The sequence below is a fragment of the Drosophila pseudoobscura genome, chromosome 3, assembly GCF_009870125.1.
Source record: "Drosophila pseudoobscura strain MV-25-SWS-2005 chromosome 3, UCI_Dpse_MV25, whole genome shotgun sequence".
Taxonomy (NCBI): Eukaryota; Metazoa; Arthropoda; class Insecta; order Diptera; family Drosophilidae; genus Drosophila; species Drosophila pseudoobscura.
In genome coordinates this window covers 15,784,771-15,807,645 of record NC_046680.1, presented here as the reverse complement: position 1 = coordinate 15,807,645, position 22,875 = coordinate 15,784,771, and the positions used below count along the sequence as shown (strand labels likewise).

Genomic DNA, 22,875 nt, shown 5'->3' with positions numbered 1-22,875 from the left:
GGATGCGTGAATGCAGTCATTGGCGGATGGTGCAGCAAAAATCAACGCACGAATAGCGAATGAGATTGAGAATGAGCGAATGAATGAGTGAGTGAGTGAGTGAGTGAGTGAATGAGAAGGGATGGGGGAATACCTGGGGATGTCTTACTGGTGAGAGGCATGGCGAAGTGCTGGCCGAGGACTGTGACTTCTCCAATTCATCCGGTAAATCGACGCTGCCACCACGCATGCCACGTGTGGCATACAACAGCTTGCGGCCCGTATGCGAGGGACTCGATGGCGCTGTAATGGTTTTGGATGCGTTAATCCCTGTTCCAGGACATGCTCAAGGTGTTTGGTTAGTTGGATGTAGTTGAAGTGAATGAACGTAAAAGAACAATTACAAAGATTAGCAATAGAGAAATGAGAATCTATAAAATACGCATAAAGATAAAATAGAGATAGTATAGAGCAAGAGATATAGAGCGGGATTAGATATTAGATAGGCGCAGTGTTTCAACATACAGTACTTCAGATAGTCCCCGCTAAGGTTGAGAAATACTGGTGTATGATCAGCAGATGTTGTTGCGATCTTTAAAGCAATATTAACTGGAGCTTACGGTTTCTAAGTAATCATGTAATTACGTAATTGTAGCAAGTTTTACGAGATTAACCAAATCAAACTACTCAACAAAAGCTGTACTACGCAGAGTAGCGTTTTCAACGTATTTACATTGTAAGCGACTACATAGTAAGTGTGTTCTCTCTGCTATTGTATAGTTTGTGTGACTTAGATGGTGTTGGGTGTATACGTACTAGATCGAAATTAGGGTGAGGGAATTCGTTAGATTCGTTAGATTCGTTAGGAAGCCAAAGAGGAAGAAGTGGTGCCCTTTTTTCAATAGTTGATCGTAGGTACATAGGTGGTTGTTGGTTGGTTGGTTGATTTAGTGCAGCGACGAGAGTATTCGCAGCTCTCGTAAGAGTCGGTATCGGTATCGGTATCGGTATCGGCTTTGGGGCCGTTTACGGAAACGGAACGGGAAGTTTTACTGGGTTGCTACTTACAGTGCAGACGGCTGTTGTTCGATGGTGGAGTGCTGTGCTCCAGGTGGCCTCCCGATCCGCCGTGATAGTAGCCGGGGGCCGCTGATGTGGAGGCGCCCGCCACCGGCAGCTGCGGACGCCGCCGGAATTGGCCGTGCAGCTCCGACGACTCGGGGGAGTCCAGGCTCAGGGATTTCATGCGTAAGTTCAACTTTTGCCGGCGCGGTGAGTGCGGTGCTGTTGTTGTTGTTGTTGGAGTTGGAGTTGTTTTTGGTAGGGTTTATTGGTGTGTGTTAGACCATGTTTTGTTGTATTTGTGGTCGGACAATACAAAACATGAGAGATGTTTTTGTTTTTGATAAAACGTGGAATAAAAATATATTGATTTTAATTTCATTTGTTCAGCATTGATCATGTCGATGAAAAATAGAATCTATGCATCTACAGTTTCAAGACAGAAACCAAACAAATACCGAAAATGTAATCAAATTAAAATTGAAACATTCAGTGGCCTTGCGGCCCCACATCGAGAGAAATTATTATTGTAGAAGTACAGTATGTAATACATATATATCTATTGTTTCTTAAACTTAGCAACATTCAACGTTCAGAGACAGAAAGAGAGACAGCGAGTGTGTGTGTGTGTGTGTGTGTCGGGCATGTCCAGTGCGCTCTCTCTGGGCATCCCGTTTCAGCTGCCGCCAGAACAGAAACCAACAAGAAAGAAGGAAACTTTCTGCTGTCGTAGGTGTGGAAATAGTGGAAAACTTGATTCCAGTCTGCACTGTGAAACAGTGCTGTGCTGTGCTGTGCCAGAGGTATGTGAGTGTGTCCATGGAAAATGAATGTAATGAAGTGAATGGGTGGAAGTCCTACGAGCTAGGTTCTTATACGTATATGTGAATGAGAACGAGAATGCTTCCCTTTCACATCCTTCTCGTTGTCCGTGCACAACAATTTACAACAATCAAACAGCAAAAAAACATGTGCAATCGTCAAATATAACTTAATACTTTAATCGTACAGTACGTTTAAGGTTGCTCACATCCAGGCTCTATAAAGTACACGAATCGAAATTAACTACAGTTTAAATAATTACGAGTACGTACTACATTTATATGTATACATTTATATAGCTCTGCACGAGTATGGGTGAATTAACTACTTTGAGTATTTTATAATAATTACTGTGATGCATTTGTAACATTAATTGAGCTAGGATTCGTTTCTAGGGGTACAGAAAATTCGAAACTTAAGAGATAAGAGATAAAATAATTTTGTTATATATGAAGACTTTAAGTGTCGCTACGCAATGCTGCTCCACCCCCTTCTTCCTTCTTCCTTCCTTCGTATCATCTCTTCTATGCTCTACCGTGCCTCAGCTCAGCCGGACTCTGCGCCTGGCCTTGGACTCCTCCGGGAGAGCGGCCTCTGGGCTCTTAAGGCTGGCTCGCGGCAGCATCAGGGGCTCGCCAAAGGGACGTGCTGTTTCAGTTTTCGGATTCGTTGATGCTGTGTCAAATAAGTACATTAATATCATCGCTTGTAATTTCAGTCCAGCTTTCGGCAGTTTTCATGGTTAGTAGCAAGTAGCTTCGATGGATCCAGCTCATTGTTAGGGGAACCGAACCGGATGGCCCCAAGCATGGTTGAGTGTTGCCCCCAGCCGCCTTTGACCGAGCGCCTGGGTCGGAGGCCAGTGCAAAGAAATGTGAATTAAAACTAATTATACCAAATGAACACACAAAGACCGCAGAAAAGAAAAAGAAAATATTAAACAGTAAGACGCCAGCGCTCATGCATAAGGAAAACCAAAAGATGCGGCCACCGAGGGTGGAGAGTGCTGCCTGGGCCAAGTAATAGAGCAGAAACATAATCCTAGGGAAATAACTACCGAGTCTCGCTCGAAGGAAGTCGGGACCAACAACAACAGCACAACTGACGACAACATGCAGAGAGGAATGGCGAAAAACAACTCAATAAAAGGCTGACCGACAATAAGATACCCAAAGCTATTACTCCAAACTACCCAGCGAGCTTATCGCTTTACAATTTAAGATTCCTTTATACAGAAAATACAAGCTTTAGAAATAGTCGAGGTAAAATTGGTCGAAGATTACTTGATTACCGTGGTCGACACAAGAATTTTGGGGCAGACCCTGAGAGGGAAGGACCTATTTCTGGCTGCTGCATACAGGTGCATGGATACATTATACCCTTGCCCGCTGCGAGTACTCAGTATTGAAGCAGGCGGATAGCCCTGGGAAAGGCAGGCCCAAAAAGGAATGAAAAAATTGTGTGTCATAACAATTTTTAGCATAATTATGTTCGGCTAGGGACAGACCCCAGTGCCTAGTTCCCAGCGCTGCCTACCCCCATCTCCCATCTCACATCCTCCTCCACGCGCTAAGAAGTTACATAGCCGAAGACAAAAAAGTTTTTCGCCAGCGACTTTAAAGTTGTTTCTGTGGGTGAATTCTGGATCGGGAGCCGGAGCCAGAACTGGGGCTGGGGAGCATCAGAAATGCAGCGGGCTTCAAGCACAAATGAACTCGCCTCGAATCGAGTTGTGGGAGTTGGCATGAGCTGCGAAAAAAGTTTTTTCCCCGTCAGCAGCATTTGTATGCAATGCAAGCAGTGCACTGCTTGGAGCATTCGCGCTCGTTCTTTCCATTTTCTAGGAAGTTACGCGGCTAAATTTTTGCACAAGAGTTGACAATGGCTTGTAATTTACACGGCATCAGCAGTAGGCAACAACACTGGCTGAACTCGGTGTTCTTTCGTCTCAGACCAAGCTGGAGCTATGATGGAGCCGTTTTCACCAGAAAAAGGAACCCGGGCATGTACACAAATGATGGGAATATGCGCCTGGACTGCTGTTGCCGTTGTAGTTGCTTTTGTTTGTTGGTGTGCAGCGGAAATGAGCCATTTGCTTGAAGTGCAAACTGGGTTAAGACTAATTGGCATTTACTCTGGCCTTTGTTTGAGCGGGCTGCCTCGTCACGGGCTCCGCGGCCTGACACTCACGACTCGAAATTAAAATAACTGAAAAGCGCCTGACTCTTCTGTCTTTTGGCTGGGGTGCAGACATTTATTGTAAACACAGATACACATAGACGAACAGATACGTATATACACTCATCTGTGGCCTGCCACAGGACAAAACATTAATTAATGGAAGACAAGGCTAGGCGAACCGAAGATCTTGGTACCCCTGCAGATCGATCATTGCCTCGTGAGCTTTAGAGAATAGAGTGGTCCGATATGTATTCGTATTGATCAAATTTGGAAAGTTCTGGCATATTATACTGGCCTCTGCAAGGGCAAAATCGATACAAGAAACACTGAAACACATTTTAAACATCAATTGCGAATGATAACTAAAAGCATTACTATCTTGACTAGAAGCGGTGATTTGAGTTTTTGTTGAAGTTGATGTCGATGTCGATGTCGATGCAGTGCTGGTTGAAGTTCTTGCAATATTAAGGTGGGTTTGGTATGATGAAGATGGTAAGGTGCTCAGATGGTGGGCTGATAATGGTGATGACTTGTGGTGCTTCATGAGAGGGTTGTTGGATAGGTTGGGAAGCTTGTGATAATGACTATAAGGTCTATTGCTATGATTATGGTTATGGTTATGGTGTGGCTCTTGCTGGTATGTGTCGTATTTACTTTCCGGCAACGAGATCGATCGATTCTGGGACGATTTCTTCCGCAAGAGTCCGTAACCGGACAACGGTCGAAACCCGGCGAACAGACGCCTCCGCAGTCCCGTATCGCTCGCGAGGTAGCTGCTGCCGCTGCCGGTGCCGGTACTGCCACTGGTAGTGGCACTGGCACAGGCGCCGCTCCCGGATGGCTGATGATGCAAGGGTGACGATGTTGCTGCTGCTGCTGCTGCTGCTGCTACTGAAGAGGATGCGGCATACTGTGGCAGCCCCGCATAGGGCTGATGCAGAGCGCCGGCGGTATAGTAGTTGATGCCGAAGCCATTGCTGATGTACGCCGAGCTGGACATATTCGAGACGGGGGCAAAGAACTGCCCGCAGCGTTGATCTTTGTGTTTCGGTTCGAAGTTTGTTGTTTGTTGTTTGATGTTGTTTGTTATTTGATTGGTCATTTGGTTATTTGGTTAATTAGTGGTGGCAAGCGAAACGAAAATTGGCAAAAAAGATATGGACACGAAAGAATATATAGATATATATATATATATATGTATGTATATACTGCACATTTCACTAAACCTAGAATGTGTTTGTGCTGTGTAGAGGCCTGCCAGGACATAGGATACAAAGCCTCCCAGAGACAGACAGGAGGCAATAGGCAGTCTCCAATCAATCAGTCAGGGGCTGCATTAACACTCTCTGCCAATTGGAATAATGCAGCTGCAGACCGCAAGGGAATGCAAGTTGCTGCTGCTGTTGCTGTTGCTGTTGCCAGTTGCAACATTCAACTGCGGCGCTAATTATGTGCACATTTGTCAAGATTTGGCAACGTCGTTTTATGTGATTGCTCTTGAGACAATGGAAGAGCCATCGTTGGCCTTCCTGTCTGCCCTGGGCGTCTTGTGGCAATCTATTTTAATGGAAACTCATTCGCTCGTGATGCAGACTCGGCTCGGAAAAAGCTGCAACACAGAACTCATTCGCACACACACTCACAATCAGAAACGTACTCGGAATCAAGCTGATGCTGTTGACTCTCCCCGATTAGATTATTTGAGTAGAGAATGCATGGATATTGTCTCCGTATATACGTATATATGTGGCATAAGTAAATCAAAGTGTTTAGCATATACAAATTAATTGCGGTTAACTACATACGATATGGTTCATAGATACTAGATATCTTTGCGTTCATTGTATATATGTATAGGTATATGTATGTATATATGCTGGCGATGCTGGATGATACTGACTAAGATACGAGAAAAATGTATTCAGAAACTGTTCCAGTCAAACGCACTTCAACTGAAACTCTAAGATATATTTGATTTATAGACAAAATGCATATTGTTGTGTGTTGTTGGTGTGTATATCCGTGTATCTGTCATTGATCTGTACGTGTGTATGGGTGGAGTGGGCGGAGTGGGAGTGTGTGTCTTAGTAATTGTTTAAATACTGGCCAAAATCTAAATCGCAAGCGTAGTATCAACTGCCAAGCGAAGCAATAATGGGGGCAACTATTTGGTTAGGGCAATGCGAATGAAGTTGAAATTGAAATTGAAATTGATTTGCCATATCTAGATACAAATTTGTAGAAAAAGACAGAGAGAAAATGCAATCGAGTGTAACTAAATACAACTAAGATATGTGAGTGGATGGATGAGCAACTACTTTCTCAAGAAGATATTATGGAGGAAATCTACATGAGGTATCTTTTGGATTACAATCGACGCGTCGACTTTGGCTGGATGTGAATGTTGGGGAGTGTGGGGCTAGAGAAATGCGGTAGATGGTTTTAGTTGGGTGTGGGGTGGTGGTGGGGGTGGGGGTAGCTGAAGCACTGAGACGGTATACGGGGGTATATGGGACTCGGGACAGAAACAGACAGAGATCGAAAGTAAGAGGAGAGTCAGAGAGGGAATACAGAGGAGTACAAAAAGATGAAACCAAAACCAAAACCAAGACCGAAGCCGAAACCAAAACCGAAACTACAACATAACATACTTATTTTGAAAAGATCAGAAAAATGTGAACTCAACAGAAAGAGACAGAAGTGGATGAAGTGAGGTGAGTGTGAGAACAAAAGACAGATGGGGATAGATGAAGAGATAGTTTTTAGAGAGATAGAGAGTAACAACAAACTACTTTTGCTGCCATTTGGTGATTTGTCGGACCTGAACTACTCGATATATCTTGGGTGGGCACTGGCAGGCCGCCACGTTGCTGCTGCAGCTCCTGTTGCTGCAGTTGCACGCCCAGAATGGGCATGGCCACGGGCGGCGGACGCACGCCCCGTCCGGCCCGCACCGCTGCCGCCTGCGCCACCGATGCCAAACTTCGTTGCTGCTGCTGATATTGCTGCTGTTGTAGCTGCTGCTGCTGCTGTTGCATTTGTTGCTGCTGCTGCTGTTGTACTTGTTGTTGCTGTTGCTGTTGCTGTTGCTGCTGCTGTTCCTGCTCCTGCAAGGCCAGCTCGGAGACACTGACAATAGGTATATCCGCCGGCCGTAGGCCCGGCACCATCTCCCGCTCAGTGAACGCGGGCCCGGGGATCGACCCTCCCACGAAGCTGCCATCCAGCACCTTGGCCTGGACGGACTTGTCGGCGCCTGCTGCAAGATGCCCGGATTTAAGTTCGCCGGCTTGTTTCAGCACGCGGTAAATTTGATCGATTTCGGTTATTTCTTTGGGTGCCGTAGGAGAGTTGACAAGTTCATTGATTCGGTTCATTGGTTGGTTGTTTGGTTGGTGAAGGGCGATGGTGGCCAGTTTTGATTTTGGTTTGATCGATTTCAATTCGTATTCAATTTTGGATACAGTATTTTTGATGACCGTGCGTGGTTGATATTTTGATATTTTGATATTTTGGAATTGATATTACAAATTGGAAGTGGTTTGAGCAGTTCTCTAATTTGGAATGAGCTTAATGGATGGGGAGGGAGTTTGGAGTCTACTTATCATGATCTCAACTGCATAGAAGTACATATGTATGGAGATAGGGGATAGTGTGTGGGACTGAGATTTGACTAACGTTACGCTAGTGGGTTTTACATCCTGCTTGCAAGCGATCGACCTCCTCGAGATCTGTTGGCTGCCCGAAGACCCGTCCCCAAGGAGTACCCCGCAAGAGCTATGCGGAATGAGAGTGAGGCAACTTCTAGTGAACTGTTCGACATACTGGTGAATTACTGTACGAGTACGAGTACGAGTACGAGTACGAGTACGAGTACGAGTAGGAGTATGTGGTGGCTATAGCATGCTCCGCTACTGCAATTGATTTATTTTTCTTTGGGGTTCCTTTAGCTCCTTCGATTTACCGACGAGTGGGTGTCCTCCGAGTGGATCTAGCTGGTGTAATTTGTGTAATATGTATGTTTATTCGTGTTTGGTTGTATGTTTTGGTGTTAGATTGACTCTGAGCTGATTGTTCATTCGCTGATTGTCTCGCTAGTTAAGTGAGTTAAAGCGCAACAGTCAAACAACAACGAAAAATCCAAAAATCCAATAAAAATCATAAGGTTCAAGCGCATTGCAGTCGAGTATCTGGCGCGGACATCGCACGACAACACGCACACGAGTACGTATAGATCGCAGATGCTATGTATAGCTATTGATATTGATTTATATGTGGGTACGTACAGCTATGGCATATACTATATAGTAATACTGATCATTTGGATACCTAGCTGCGCAATGCGTTGCATGAAGGGCGTCTTTTGACGGAATTTCGCGTTCGGATTTGAGCTCGGATTCGGATTGGAACTCGAACTCGAGCTCGGATCCGGCACACTCAGCTGATCCTCTGCCTGATCTTCTACCGTTGCCACAACGGACTCCTGTTGCCATGCTAGTGGGGTTCGGTGTGGTTTGTCGGAGGGGTGTTCGGTTTTCGGTGTTCGGTGTTCGGTGAGTGGGGGAAGAGGATTTCAATGGAAATTCAGATTGAGTTATTCACATTAATGCTGAGACGACAATTTGGAATTCGTGTTGATTAACTACTTGCAGATGGATGGCACTTGCATTCTCGAGGAATGTAACAAACTGGCACTCCTTCACAGTTCAATGAGCAGGCAAATCATCTTCATCATCATCATCCTACGAGTATCTATACACTGCAGGCACCTCTGTACGTGTTTCTGTTTCGAGGACAGACGGGACAGACCGGGAGGGAGGGCCAAGAAAATTGCAAAGCTCTTGTTCGCTGGTGCTTAGAGAATTGCGACACAAATCACAAATGCCACAGCCTGTATGCCGCCACGAGTGCCATAAATCCATTGTGAAATCAACTGATACCAAGGCAATCACAGCCCCCCGCAGTGGCAGGGACTCGCTCCTCTCTGAGCAACTCAGATCAATAAATATATGCCAAATGGTAAGCAAAATGTATGCAAAATGTGGCTTCCGTGGTCAGGGGATGGTGGGCGGAAGAGTGCCAGTTGGAGACCAGAGTCCAGAGTCCAGAGACCAGAGACCATAGACTACACTAAGAGAACAGAGAGCATGCAATGCAGTTATTTCGAGCTTCAAGGTTAGTTCCTGGAACAGGATATGCCAGGTGCTGGCTCCATGCAAATGCAGTTAGGGCACGGTTAGCAGGACAAATTGTTGGGGGACTTGGACTTCCAGCCAAGCACATTTCGGCACGACAACATTTCCCCCACAAGTCGTTAGTTCCCCCACATTCCCTCCAAAGCGGGTCTGTCTCCGTGTTGGTGAGTGTATCTGTGTATCTGCATGTGGGCTTGCATGTGAGTGTGTGCGTGTGTGTGTGTGTGCGAGTGTGTTTGTCAGGGGACATGGCTGTGATGATAATGCGTGCCAGATACTTACTTTCCTCCTCAACATCAACACGATTCTCCAGCTCGGAGGTGCTCTTCTGGCGCCGCAGAAGCTTCTGCTTGGGCTGGCAGCGCGGCAGATTCGGGGCACAGTCTCCGTGGGCATTCAGCTTGCAGATGCGGCAGCGTAGACCTTGCCGCGTGTGTCCTATAAGAGGGAAGGCCCATTGCCAGCAAATGGTTAGTGGCTTACTCGTAAAAGTGTACTGATTTAGGTGAGACAGGAATGAGAATTGGGATTGGGATTGGGACTGGGCCCATACGCACCTCTCAGTATCTGCGAGCAGGCATCGCAGGCCGTTATCTTCTTGTACGTGTACTCCTGCAGATGGTGGCTCCCGTCCAGGTTGGGGCGCAGCGGCTCGGAGGCCGTGCTGGAGGCACCATTACGCCTGTGTGGGAAGGGGGAAGGTGGCAAAAGGGTTCGGCATCAGTAAGAAGGCTACGCAATGGAGTCGTCGCAAATGTTGCACTTGTCCCCCATTTCTCGTTATACCACCGGCCGGGCCAGGCCCGGAGCATATGCTGATCCACTTTATGGCAGCTTTTGTTTCATATTTTATGCTATTTCAGATTGCTGTTAGACACGACAAACAATGCACAACAAACAATGGGGTGTGGACAATGCACTGTGCACAGTGGATAATAGACAATGGACATTAATCAAACGCATGTGGAGTGTGAGTGTGCTTGGACAGGAAAAGAATTAGAATAAATGTATTTAAAAGCAGACAACTCTCGGCTCTCTACTCAGCCCTATTGGATTCATTGGAAACTGTTACAATGCCCATTCGTTACTGTTCGAGTGGACTTCACAGCCAGACGATCATCTCTGCCAAATGCACTGTGCTGTTATTTATGTTCTGCACACAGCACAACGAAAGCATTTCAACAATTTAATTTCATATTTAACACAGAGATACAACCAATTTGCAATTGCAACTGAAACTTTTCCCTCTCTCTCACACACACACACACACACAGAAGAGGTGCACTTGTATTTACCAGAAAAAAACAGAAAGGGTGAAAGAAGGCTGGCACTCCTCCGGCTCAGGCTCAGACTCAGACCTAGGCCCGGTCCGGAATCAGGAGTGTTGGTAAGTGCACACAGATGCGGATGAGCGCAGAGGAACGGACATCCAGGCAGCCTGCAGTAGGGACAGACAGTCGAACGGACAGACGCACGAGAAAATAAATTCAGTTGAGCTCATCGGCACAATATTTATAAAGTTGTGTGTGGAAAGTGCGTAAAATACGAGTACACAATTTCCCCCAAGTGGCCGATTGGCGATTGGTGGGGAAGTGGGGAAAGTGCAACACTTATGAATAACCAACTACAGATGATGATTGATTTTGCATTTGCAGAGAATTCTTAAGCTATATTAAATATTGTACAAATTATGTGGCACTGCCAGCAAATTACCAAGATAGATTTCTGGCCAAGGTGTCAGCTCTCTAATCGATTTATAATTAAAATACATCTCTATTGTGTACATCAGCTATCGGAGTTTGATATCTACATATGTATGTGTACTGGGGGAGGCTACGATTATCAATGCATTGGCATACTTAATGGGTTTATCGAGCTAGTCGTGTGGCTAAAATATCACACGGTATATTGTACATTTACTAGGTAGGTATACATATGTACTAGGCATCGAGGTGATTTGGTGGTGGAGGTGTGAGTGTGAATGGGTCTGTGTCTGTGGTTGCAGTTTCTGTGGCAAAATGCTATAACCAAAGAGCGGCATAAATAAATAATTATTCACATTACAAATTCATTATTGGGTTTGTACACTACTTAAAAGTTTCAGCAACCTGAAAATAAACCCCATCAGAACCGAAAACCGAAAACCGACAACCGAAAAACGCTAAAACGGAAAACACAATACGAGGCAGCAACGAAAACTGGACCACAGCGAAATGAGTTAACTTTCATTTTGGGGGGAGGTCCAGTTTCGGGGCGAAACTTTTGTAATATAGCAAAACTCAACATTTAACTGGGACTTTCTTGTCACGTTTGTAAATGCCCAGTCCAGTCCGTATTTTCGTACTTTCGTTTACGTTTATTTATGCGGAATCGCCGCCGGAGTCTCGCCTCTGATGAATCCACGAAAAGTCGGAAATAATTCGAAACGAAGTTGAGGGGATAATGCGCGCCTCCCCCCCCATCCCCTTCACACTCGCACTGACTAAGCCGATAAGATTTCCAGATTTATCATCATTGGCAGTGCAGACTGTCGGCATGGAATTAAGTATTGTTGCAGTTGCCACTACCGTTTTCCCATCTCCCCCATTGCAAATGCAACAAAATGCTGGCCATTTCTATGGGGCGGAAGCATGTGTCCAGTCTGTGTGTCCATGGGTATGGGTATGGGTATGGGTATGGGTATGGGTATGGGTATGGGTATGGGTATGGGTATGGGTATGGGTATGGGTATGGCTATGGTCTGTGTTAGGAGGATGGAAAATTTATAGTTTTGCAATTTTTCCCATATTTCTCAGTGCTTCAGTGGCACCGAGTGGAATTTACTATGTCCGCCTGTGGCAGAAGCAGAAGCAGAAGCAGGAAACTTGTCCGGAACATATGGAGGAGCCCACTCTCACTCTCGATCTCGGACACATTTATTTCCAGCTATCGAACAGTGTAAACTTTGCTGCTCGACTTGGACCCGATGGCCATTGTCTTTGCTCCACTTTAACTGGCCGTAGGTACAGCATTCAGCCGCTTTTAATTGCCACATGTGGCAGTAATCGTGATTGATCACTTCGGAGTGGTGGCAGGTGCACTTCATGGCAAATCGGAACCAATAAATGGCTAATAATAATAAAATAATAACGGATATGCAATGTGTACGTGCTGGAAATCAATTAGCTGGGATAATTGTCTACATTGGCGTGCAACATTTAGGACAACCTCGTACGGCTTTGTGGGACAGAGTGTCATATATGGGAATTACTTTACTTATATGTATATACATTGAGGTTCTAGATATAGTAGTTATGTCTGAAGCTTGGACTGTTTTAGTTTTAGTTGGTGAATTTTGGTTACCTCAAAGTCAAAACGGTTGATACAGCGTGGTACATTTGATTTTGTCGGGGTGGTTGGCTGATTGGTCGCGATTAAGTACCGATATATCGATTGTATTGAGTGGCAAGTCAAAAGCATTGCAATTTCAATGCGTTAAGTGTTCAAATGAGATGGCATATATTGTACGTATGTTTATATATATTAATAGAGAGAAAGTGTAGAGAACATTAGTAGTCTGAACTTTGCCCAACTGAGCGTTAACTTAACCTAGAGTGGGGCCGGGCTGGACTGGACTGGTTTGTGGGAGGGCAGCTCCTGTGGCCGGGTTATCTGGGAATATCTGTTGGAGTGCCATGGCTGCATTGCATAATTCGAAGTGTGTAAATATGTACTTGCAATGCTTGGGGGCTTTCCGCGATTGCTTGAATAACTGTGCGCCCTTTCCGCAGGCTTTTAGGCATATTAACGTGCGGGCGGCTCCTTCTCTACTCCTCTACTCTTGCCCCGCAGGCACTATTTCATTTTGAATGTGGTCGGCACTCGCTCTTACTTCTTTTTATGGGTGTGGATGTGGATGGGGATGTGTATGGGGCGGGACACTCGTACTTTGCTGTGGTTTCTGTTCGCTCTATGCCTGATAATGTTGTGTCAGAGGGCAGGGGAGGGGACGCTATAGGGGATGGTGCAGGGTTGGACTTACCTGTCTGCTTGTTGTGCTGAACCAGAACCAGCAGGCTTTAGGCTCTTAAATGCTTTCAGCCACTTTGTTTTCATCGATGGCGCTGTGGCAGCGGAGAATTTGCGTTCGTTGCGCGGCGACGTAGGCTCAACTTTGCTCACGAACAGCTCCTTCTGCAAGAGGGAACGAGAGCAAGAAAGAGAGAGAGAGAGGAAGAGGGTACGGGCATTAGGCCAAATGCAATTTCCATTTAAACGTCTCACGTTGCAGCTTAATTACAAGCCATTTACACTTGCAACCCGTTTCCATTCCCATTCCCAGACCTATTCCCAGACCCATTCCCATTCGCATTTCATTCTATTCCATTTGCAGCAAAACTTTGTCTGCTATTTGCCAGCCATTTTGATTTCTGTTTTCCCCTTACGACACAAACAGAACACACACACATGCCTGCACACACATACAGTGGTGGATGCGGAGAGGGGGGTGGGGGGAGGAAGGGAGAGCTCGTTATGGCATAATGGAGCCATGATTACATGGACAGTGTTTAGGCAGAGGCAAAGGAATGCTTAAATATTTAACTGATATTCTGATAGGCGACAGCGTTGAATAAAGCTATTTTAATTAATAATCAACACTTTGTCGAATGCCACAAAATGTAATTAGGCCTGGCACACACACACAAACACAGACGAGCTCTTATGGACACATCCACAGTACAGTACAGTACGGCAGAGTACGGAGCAGAACTCTTGGCAATAATTAAAACCACGTGTGACATTTGGTCACAGTTTAGTAAGCCTCGCTGTCCTAGTTGTCCCAGCTGTCCCAGTTGTCCTGGGCTCTGTCCTTGTTAGAGTAGTGCAGATTTTCGTTGCATAATTAGATGAGTTTCGTGCATAGCACCGAAATATGTACATATCTGGGCGCCATATTGGTTTAATCAGTTATACCCTGCTTTATTATTGTTTAGACAGTACAGCCAGTACGGGTTTCATTAACCATGACCAAGTCTATTGCAAGAGATCAAATCCCCAAGCCAAACGAGAAGTATTAGAGTGTTTTTATTTCGGCTAAGACACAATTCTTGCAATGTAGAAGTACTCTAGAAACGGATCTTAAAGGTATTTCATAGCTATAATAAGAATAATTACAATAACAAGAACAAGGCCTTGATCCACAAAAGTTTTTCTTCTGCAATTTCCATTTTATTTAATTGATTTTTCCTTCTGTTTGCTAAGGTCAATCAAAGTCATAATCTGAAGGAAGTGCCTCTGACAGCACCGTTTCAGACCGATTCGCGAGAGACAGAAGCCGAGCGCGATTTTATGAGGCCAATGGCAGTGGCAGTGGCAGCGTCAGTGGCAGCGTCAGTGGCAGCGGCAGTGACAGCCAAAACAAGTTAAAAATCATTGCACTCAATGCAATTGGCGCATTTATAATGCATCAGCGGCGCGTTCGACTCGATTCGATTCGATTCGGTTCGGTTCGGTCACTCTTTGGTGGGTCTTTTTTCCACATGTTATTTTTAGCACTCTGACAGTCTGACAGAAACTGAAGGGGCGAGGCCACACTCACACATACAGAGAGCAAGGGGTGGTTGACAGGCAGGATATTAAGGCTGCCATGTGTCCCTTGTCCCGTGTCCATATGGTGCAGCGTCATATCAAAATCAATGCATCAGCCACAACAGCAGAAGCAGGAGCAGCAGAAGGAGCAGCAGCAGGAGTAGGAGTAGCTGAACAACAAAGGTTGAAATTCCGGTAAATAACCTTTTATGATTGCAGGAGAATGCGCTTATATAAATTAATTCTCTCGCAGCAATTGTAATTAAAAATTCATTTTTCAATCTTTTTCATCTTCGCCCAGGCCGGCATAAACGACAATATTAAATGTGCAATTAATTGTTACGCAAATTCTTTGCAAATACGGAAATGGTGCTGGTTTTTCCAGCATCCTGCGCTCTGGCTTTAATCAGATTTCTGGTCCCAATGATTTAAGATGCCGCCCGACTTGTCAGAGCCCAGATAAGAAGGTCTCTGGCTCCCGGCTCGTGCTCTTTTGCTGGCTGGCAACGGCAACCAGCACATTTAAATGCTGTCCACCCACTCAGAGCCGAGTGGCCGCCCCCGTCTGGCCATAATGGACATGTGCCTGTCATGTTGCCTTTGTCATTGTCGGCGCCATTTGAAGGCGGGGTTCGGGCTCGGGCTCGGGCCAGGGCCATAAATTTATGCATGCAGTGCATAAAATTCAAATTAAAGGAGCTGCTGCACATCCTGCCAGCGACAAGTACACGTTTTGACACTTTACAACAGGCCAAGTCCCATCCAGGCCAGCATCGGAGCCCGCAGCCAGGCCAGCAGTCGACTGGGGATCGGGACCGGGACCGTGGACCTTGGGAGTGGGTCTTTAAACGGTATAGTGGTGCTGGTGGGCGGACAGCTGGGATGTGGGCATCCTGCATTTTGCATCGGGAGCAGCAGCTGGCTCTGCGCTGCAGCAGCTATACTCAAATCAAATGATGCTTTGGCCGGGACCAGAAAGGCTTAAAGCTCTAATGCTCCAGTCCTCTGTGTCTGCCATAAACTGCAACCTAATTGATTTCGCCTGACTTTTAAGCTACTTTTCCAACCAAACGGAGAAAAGCAGCAGCAAAACAAGAAAATAGAGCAGGGGATTGGAGGGCCCTTGTTGGCCCTGTTTGGACCCAGTTTCGTGCTTATTTTTTCTTCTTTTTTGGCTTTTTTAGCCACTTTAATTATCTGCTATCTGCTGGTTGGCCTCCTGTCTCCTTCTGTGGGTCCCTGGAGGGGAGCCAAACCAAATTTATGGCTGTCACAATTTTTAATTATGTTTCCCATTGCCAGATTGAAACCACAAAGGTATCGTAAATTGCACAGCCTTTCCAGCCAAAGACAAAACGGAACAAAGCGAACCGAACCGAACCAAACCGAAGCGAAACAACAATGATATTTCCTCATTAAGACCACAACAAAGCAGGCGGCAAAGCAAAAGGAATCTTTTGTGATTTCATGGTTGATCTGCTTGACCAACTGCTCCTCGATGCCACTTCCACCTCACAATAAGCATTTCAATTGGCCCACGATGAGCCATTCGAGCGGCAGCAATATGAGAGCATATTTTATTGCCACTTTGACGAGCAGCAGCCGCAGCAGATGGTTAGGGATGGATGTAGGCTATATAACCTATATTTTTCTACCCCGATTATGACTTTGTAATCCGGAGTACGTACGGATGTGGGTGTCTGGGTGTCTGGGTGTGTGTGTGTGCATTACGCGGGGAGGGAAAGTGGAAAGCTTCCACTTACTTCATGGCTTTTTCCCAGCTCCCACTAATTGCCGCTCCCGTAGTCGGGCTGAGTTAAGGATGCCGAGAGCTCTGCAAACATAGCCAAGACAATTTAGCAAACATGCAGCACACAGCGAGAGAGCGAGCGATAGAGACAAGGAGTGCCGGAGCGAAAGAGAAGGAGAGCGAGTGAGAGTGAGAGTGGGGGGTGGGGGGGGGGGGGGGGGGGGACGGACGGGCAAACATTTCCGTAAATTACACGCATTTGTCAAAACGAAACAATGGGCAAAGTGTTTATTTGTTTTAGTGAGTGCTTTTGAGCGCAAAAATGACTCGACACAAAAACAGACAACGGGGTGGGGCCGTTGGGTATAGGGCTGTTGCAACTTCTAATGGGTTTGCTTGTTGCATAAGTGTGCTGTAGCGCGAAATGTAGAGCAGCTATTATGCAACCACATCACTGACAATACACCCACCATCGATCCAATCCATCGCGATGTGATGTGATGTGATGTGGTGCGATGCGATGCAGACCAAGGACTATGTGGCGTATACGCAATGCGAGTAAGCACTTTTCAATTTTCATTAACTGCGGCGGCAAATTACTGGCACAGCCACAGACATTGCCGAGGCACACTTTTTATTTGACAAGCAACGGCAACACCACTGCCAACAATCTGCGAGCGAAGATTGAGTCGACAGTCGACGGGACAGATGACACAGAGAAGTCAAGCCCGTCTGGGATGCCCTGTGGTCCAGTGGTTAGCCGCACTTCGTGCTGTTCTGCCGCACTTTTTCGAGCGCTTAATAAATATGTTACTCGGCCTCGGATGTTAAATTTATGGCCAACAATTAAAATTTCACAATGTTGTTTGCCCTGGCCACACACTCTCCACTCTTTACTCTTCGCTCTGTGCTTGTCGGTATGAGTAAGCCGGGAAGCCAGGAAGCCAGCAGGCCAGGAAGCCCGCCAGCAGCTGCTAGAGCAGGAGCAGCAGCAGGAGCTGGAGCCGGGCCAGCTGATAAGCTTAATCGGCTCACGCTCAACGCCTGCCTGGTCGGGTCGCATGGGGTCGGGTCGACGCAGGCCAAGCCAGTATCGGCATCCTTAACCATTTGCCTGGCCTGTTGCGGCTTTTATTTATTTGCTTCTGTGGGGAGCATGGGTAAACCTCGCCACCGCCGGCCTTGGCTCCCCTCAAATTGTATGGCTTTATGAGGTGCTCCCTCACCCCTCACCCCCCACTCCCCTAGCCGCAACGTCCCTCTGCCACCACAATCTGGGCCAAATAAGAGAGCAGAGGCTTTCATTAAGCCGAACCGAAATCCTCAAGGATGTGGAAGGCGTGTGGGAAGTGTTGTGCGGTTCAAGCTGCGTGAAATGCCTTCTGATTCTTCCTGTAATGACACTTGCATTCACATCTTGGTCTGTTCTGTATGTAATTTGAATTTGGTGCCTCGACCTCGGCCTCTCCTTACTTTTTATTTTTATTGCACAAAACAAAATGGAATAAGGGGGAATATGCCTGGCCTGGACCTGGTCCTGGCCCCCATGTTTCCACTTCTTTTTATGGATTTTCTCTTGGCTTCTGGCTGGTGTGCTGCTCCACCACGCATTCTACGTGACTGCCATCAATTTTCAGTGGCATTGCCGCATCATTTTGCATACAAACAGGGGAACGAGGGGGAGAGACGACGAGAGAGCAGAGCCAGCGGATGTCCTTGCGCTCTTAACTCGATTTTGAATTGGTTTAAAAGGCGTCATGTGCGACGACTGCTGATCATACCTGAAATGGAAAGGCGGATGGCAAGGCGGATGGCAAGGCATGAGGGGAACGGGGAGATTCACTGACGAGTTTTCCCTTTTATGTGTTTGTATGATTATTGCAAGTGTAAATGTGGAAAACCCACAGAAAGCGTGCGTCAGTGTGTGGCCATTTATTGTCCTATTTCTTGTTAGCCTGCCCGTGACAGACTGCTGGCCATCCCTGTGACCGGAGCTGTTGCCGGAGCTCCTGCCGCAGCAGAAGCAGTGCAAATTGATTTTCAATAGCTGAGTGGTTTTTGATTCAATAAAATGACATACTCAGTTGAGTCTCAGCCAAGTAGCAGACCAGCCAAGGACACTCCCCCCGCCCGACTCGATGTGAGCTGTCCTATGCTGTCCTGTCCTGTCCTGTCCTGTCAGCTTGCGGTGGAGAAAAGTTTTCGATTTCCTCCAACAACAACTCAATTCACTCGAATGTAATTAGGTTCTGACCGACCCCAAACTGGTATGCAGATTCCAGCCTAGCATTCCTTGCCCATCCAGGCAACCTTTTCTCAGTCTCAGCTAGATTGATGATGGTCAGGACAGGATGGCTGTCAGCCCAAAACCGATTTATTATTATGCGATCAATGGCTAGGTCTGCTTCAAGCTTATCAATCAACATGCATAAAGGGAGTCTATCTCCCTACAGCCTACTGCTTCCAAGAGTGCGAAGAGTTCTGAGAAAGAGTGATAGATGGGGGAAAGTCAAGTGAGGCCTACGAAGCTTTTGCGAGCCTGCTCAGCTAGGCGCATGAATTTCTAATTAAAATCCTGCGCTCCCTCCAGACACTCACACACACTCACACACACACACACACACACACTCTTTTGACATGCATAGATATGAACACATACATGTGTGCACATTTACGTGTACATTGGCTGCTATCTGCTTAATTACTTGGTGGACCGACAGGGCGAATTATATGCATAATTTAAAGTGCATGTGTCCCAAAAGGAGGTCCCACCGTGCCGCATCCCTGGACTCCTCTCCCAGCTTCCCGGTTCCCGGCTCCAGCTTCCAGGTTCCCTCTTTCTGCTCTGCGACCCAACCCGGTTCTGGGCAACGCGATTCACACGCAAACTTTTATTGCATTGACAAAGTGGTGCTCCTCCGTCTTTTCCTTGTCCGCCAGCCACTGTGGGAAATGGAGCGGAAAATATGCGCGACAGAGAGCTTTCCCCCCGTGCAGGATATACGGGTACACATATGAATTTCCTTCTTTTTTTGCGGGCCACCAAAAGGAAATCAAAATATTTCCGCAGCTCAAATTGAAAATTGTCAATTTTCAATTTTTTATTTCTTTCTGTAGCGGTTACCCATCGACCCACATCGGACCCCGCCAGGTGGGAGGCGCCCCTGTTTCTGTTGTGGTGTTTTTGCTTGTACATGTGCGAGTATATGTAGGTGTATACTTGTACACAATTGGTTCTGGTTCTGGTTCTGCCTTTGCTGCCTAATAAAAAATCAATTAACTTGTCCTTGCGCCGTGTTTCGCTCCGTGGGCCATGCCTGCCTGCCTGCCCACCTGCACATGAGTAGCGTTAGTCAATGCCAAGCTTAAGCCAACTTCGGGGATGAAAATCGATGGGTCGCTGGGGCCCGGGTTGTGCCAGGTTGTAGCTTAGCCCGGGTGCGATAATTGATGTCAAATGCTCCTCACATTTGTCTCTCACTGTGTGCGTGTGTGTGTGCAACAGTTTGAGAGAATCAAGTCGTTAATCATATAGGCCAAGGTGTGTATGTGTGTGTCTCCACAGCAGCTCCTGTGAGTGCCACCAATCGACAACGAAACTTAATAATCACCAACTCTGATGGGAATAGAAACGTTGAATCGACCTCTCCAAAGTACTATGGCACTAGCACCCGGAAAAGTGGTTAAAATTGATTGAAAAGCAGCTCCGAAGAAAGTTCTTCAATGTCAAATTTTCCAAATTAGACGAAAGCCTTTCCGCTCGCGCAAAAAGTCTCGATTTCAGAGACGTTTACTTCATTTTGGTGGCTGCGGCACCCACTGTACATTGGGACGTGCATAATTAGTGGATTGGCAAGGAACAGAAATTGATGGCTGCCACAGAGCGAGGCGTGCATAGCTCTCGGCTCACAGCTCCGCGTTAGGCAGGAGCTCAGCTCTCGCTGATTGAGTGGCACGGATTAACAAATTCAGAGGCTGCAGGCTGTGACAGCAAACAACAAACATCGGGGCATGGCAATCACAGTGGTTGCCGCATACTCGTCCTGCCCCGCACGAAGCACACTCGAGGCGAACAATTTAATTCGTTTGGTAAACAGGACACGGGTTGGAGGTGAGGGTGGAGGTGCTGGAGAGGCTTGTCTGAATAAATAGAGGCAAGTGTTGGACATGACTACGCAGTAAGTAGCAGCAACCACTTCCTGTCATGGCCTAAGCCAAAGCCTTAAACGCAACGCGTCGCACCTTGGCTGGAAGGGCATCCTGCTGATTTCATCTGCCCCTCCGACGGTCTCCCCGAGTCTGTCTGAGTCTGCCTGCCACACCTGCCTGGGGTGTCACTTTGGCCAGCACGAAACTTTTAATGCTTCTACCGCTGCCACTCCGACTCGCACTGCCACCCCCGAACCCGCTGACACCCCCGATGCCGCTGCCTGTGCTTCTTGGTTGGCAGGGTCGCGGCCATAAAAGTATTCATTTGTCATTGTCAAATGCTGTGCAAGCTGCAGCCGAGGAGGAGAGGACTCCTAGAGACACCTTTTGGTTGCCTGCCAAATCGCTTTAACCGAAAGCTCTTAAAGCGTTCAACGAGCGGAAGCTGGCGGGGGCACGGGACCAGCGGGGGCCGTTGGGCTCATTAATATGCAACACCAACAGCAGAGTCCGCCCACCGTCTCCAGCCTCCGCCGCATTACTCCTGGCATTGCAACATGGTTTTCAATTATTTAAATTTTCATTAAAATTCTAGCAAAAAAAAAAATGAAGGTGAAGGAACACTATTCAGCGCAAGGAGCTGAAAAACCTTCTCCAAACAAATCCCAGACCCAACCCGATTTCAGTTCGTTGCCTTGACGAGGAAGACTAGTCGAAGCGGCAGGACCTGGAGCGGGAGTGCCTTGCCAATTTCGTGGCCTACTCGGAAATTTCGAAAAGTGTTAAAATCAGCACAAAGAGCAGCAGAAAAAGTGAGCGAAGTGGAGGAGCAGACGGAGCAGACGAACCACAGCGAAAACTGCTGAAAATGCAAAGCTTGGCGGAATTTATTAAAAGGCCAAGCAAAAGAAATTGCAAAATTGCTTTTGATAAAAAACGAAACCCACGACAGCTGCCACTGGGGACCGCACCGGGGAAGGAGAGAAAGGGGATTTCGCTGAGTTGCCAATATTGTAAATTGCATAAATGAAGCATTTTCGTTTTCGGTTTTCATCATTTGAATTTCCGTTTACCTGATCTCTCATGTCATACAATTTGGCCCTCGAAACTCGAAGTGAGCCGGCAACTTTGCCCCTTCGTCACGCACACGCAGACACAGACACGAACGGACACTCCGGACACTCCGAACACTCTGCGTATACGTAATAACTCGTGTGAGCAACTCTGAAGACTGGTTTAGGGCCCTGGCCTGGAAGGCGTAATCCCAGTGCCAAGTGCCAATAAGTCAGTTATAAATTTGATGTAAAATTAAGCAAGCGGCCGGGCTGCAGCCCGACAAATTGCTCACAAAGAGTCGACAGCATCCTCGCCACATTGTGCCTGGGCTCTGTCCTCACATGCGGACGTGGGGGACGGGACGTGGCAGCTGAAGCTACAGCTTGTTAGCGTAACGATGCTGATGCCGATGCCCATGCCGATGCCAAACGAGAGCACACACTCGGAGGGAGATAGAGAGAGCAGTGGAAGAAGTGCGATGTGCTTGCCACACCCGCATGCACATATCTCCGCCTGAGGGTCCTGCAAATAAGTCCTTTCCAGACTCATATTTCAGGCATACAGCAAGGCTCCGAGTCTGCCACAAGCAGCACACAAATATTTGCAGCAAGCCAGCCAGCCAGTTGCTGTGCCTCGTCCATCCAGCATGCACCATGGTGCACGTGTGTGCAAGTTGTTTGAGGCAGTTGAATAATGCCACAATTTATTGATTAAAGTTGAAACAGTAGGGAGACCAGGACCAGGTCACGACATAATATTACTATATGTTAACTCAGCTCGGTCTCCCTCCAATCCTGCCTACTTCCCTGCCTCGTCTCCGCCTCTTCTCTCCCCCTTCGATCCCTCCTGACAAATTGTTTTCGGTCTAGGTCTGACATATTTATGACGTTGTCCAGGGTCAAACAGTTCTATTTACACTTTCTGTTAGTCACTTCTTTTTATCGATTCGATACTTGGAAACTGCTTGGCAATGGCAGTAGCAGTAGCAGTGGCAGTGGCAGTGGCCGTGTAGTGAGTTGCTCAGCGTTTTTGAGTTTTACGAAAGTTTCGGCTGTTGGAAATTGGAAATTCCGTACAAATTGTATAATTATGTATGGACATGACCATGAAGGT

At 46.9% G+C, this 22,875-nt stretch overlaps 2 protein-coding genes and 1 long non-coding RNA gene across 3 annotated transcripts in view; 2 read left to right on the top strand and 1 right to left on the bottom strand.

The window, feature by feature from the left end:
* Stacl (SH3 and cysteine-rich domain-containing protein) overlaps positions 1 to 22,875 on the bottom strand; it is a 49,228-nt gene that overhangs the window by 5,638 nt on the left and 20,715 nt on the right. Inside the window, 7 exon segments of the mRNA XM_033377329.1 lie at positions 149 to 282; positions 1,048 to 1,263; positions 6,866 to 7,303; positions 9,522 to 9,677; positions 9,797 to 9,921; positions 12,582 to 12,638; positions 13,261 to 13,412. Of these exon segments, the coding sequence (XP_033233220.1) occupies positions 149 to 282; positions 1,048 to 1,263; positions 6,866 to 7,303; positions 9,522 to 9,677; positions 9,797 to 9,921; positions 12,582 to 12,638; positions 13,261 to 13,412 (1,278 nt within the window).
* LOC117183497 (uncharacterized) lies at positions 11,354 to 12,584 on the top strand. Its single transcript, XM_033377333.1, has 2 exons — positions 11,354 to 11,894; positions 12,035 to 12,584. Exons 1-2 carry the CDS (start codon positions 11,842 to 11,844, stop codon positions 12,291 to 12,293), a joined length of 312 nt encoding a protein of 103 aa, XP_033233224.1. The 5' UTR covers positions 11,354 to 11,841; the 3' UTR covers positions 12,294 to 12,584.
* Positions 14,721 to 15,149, top strand: LOC117183499 (uncharacterized). Its single transcript, XR_004468588.1, has 2 exons — positions 14,721 to 15,002; positions 15,061 to 15,149. It is a non-coding gene; the product is annotated as an uncharacterized lncRNA (long non-coding RNA).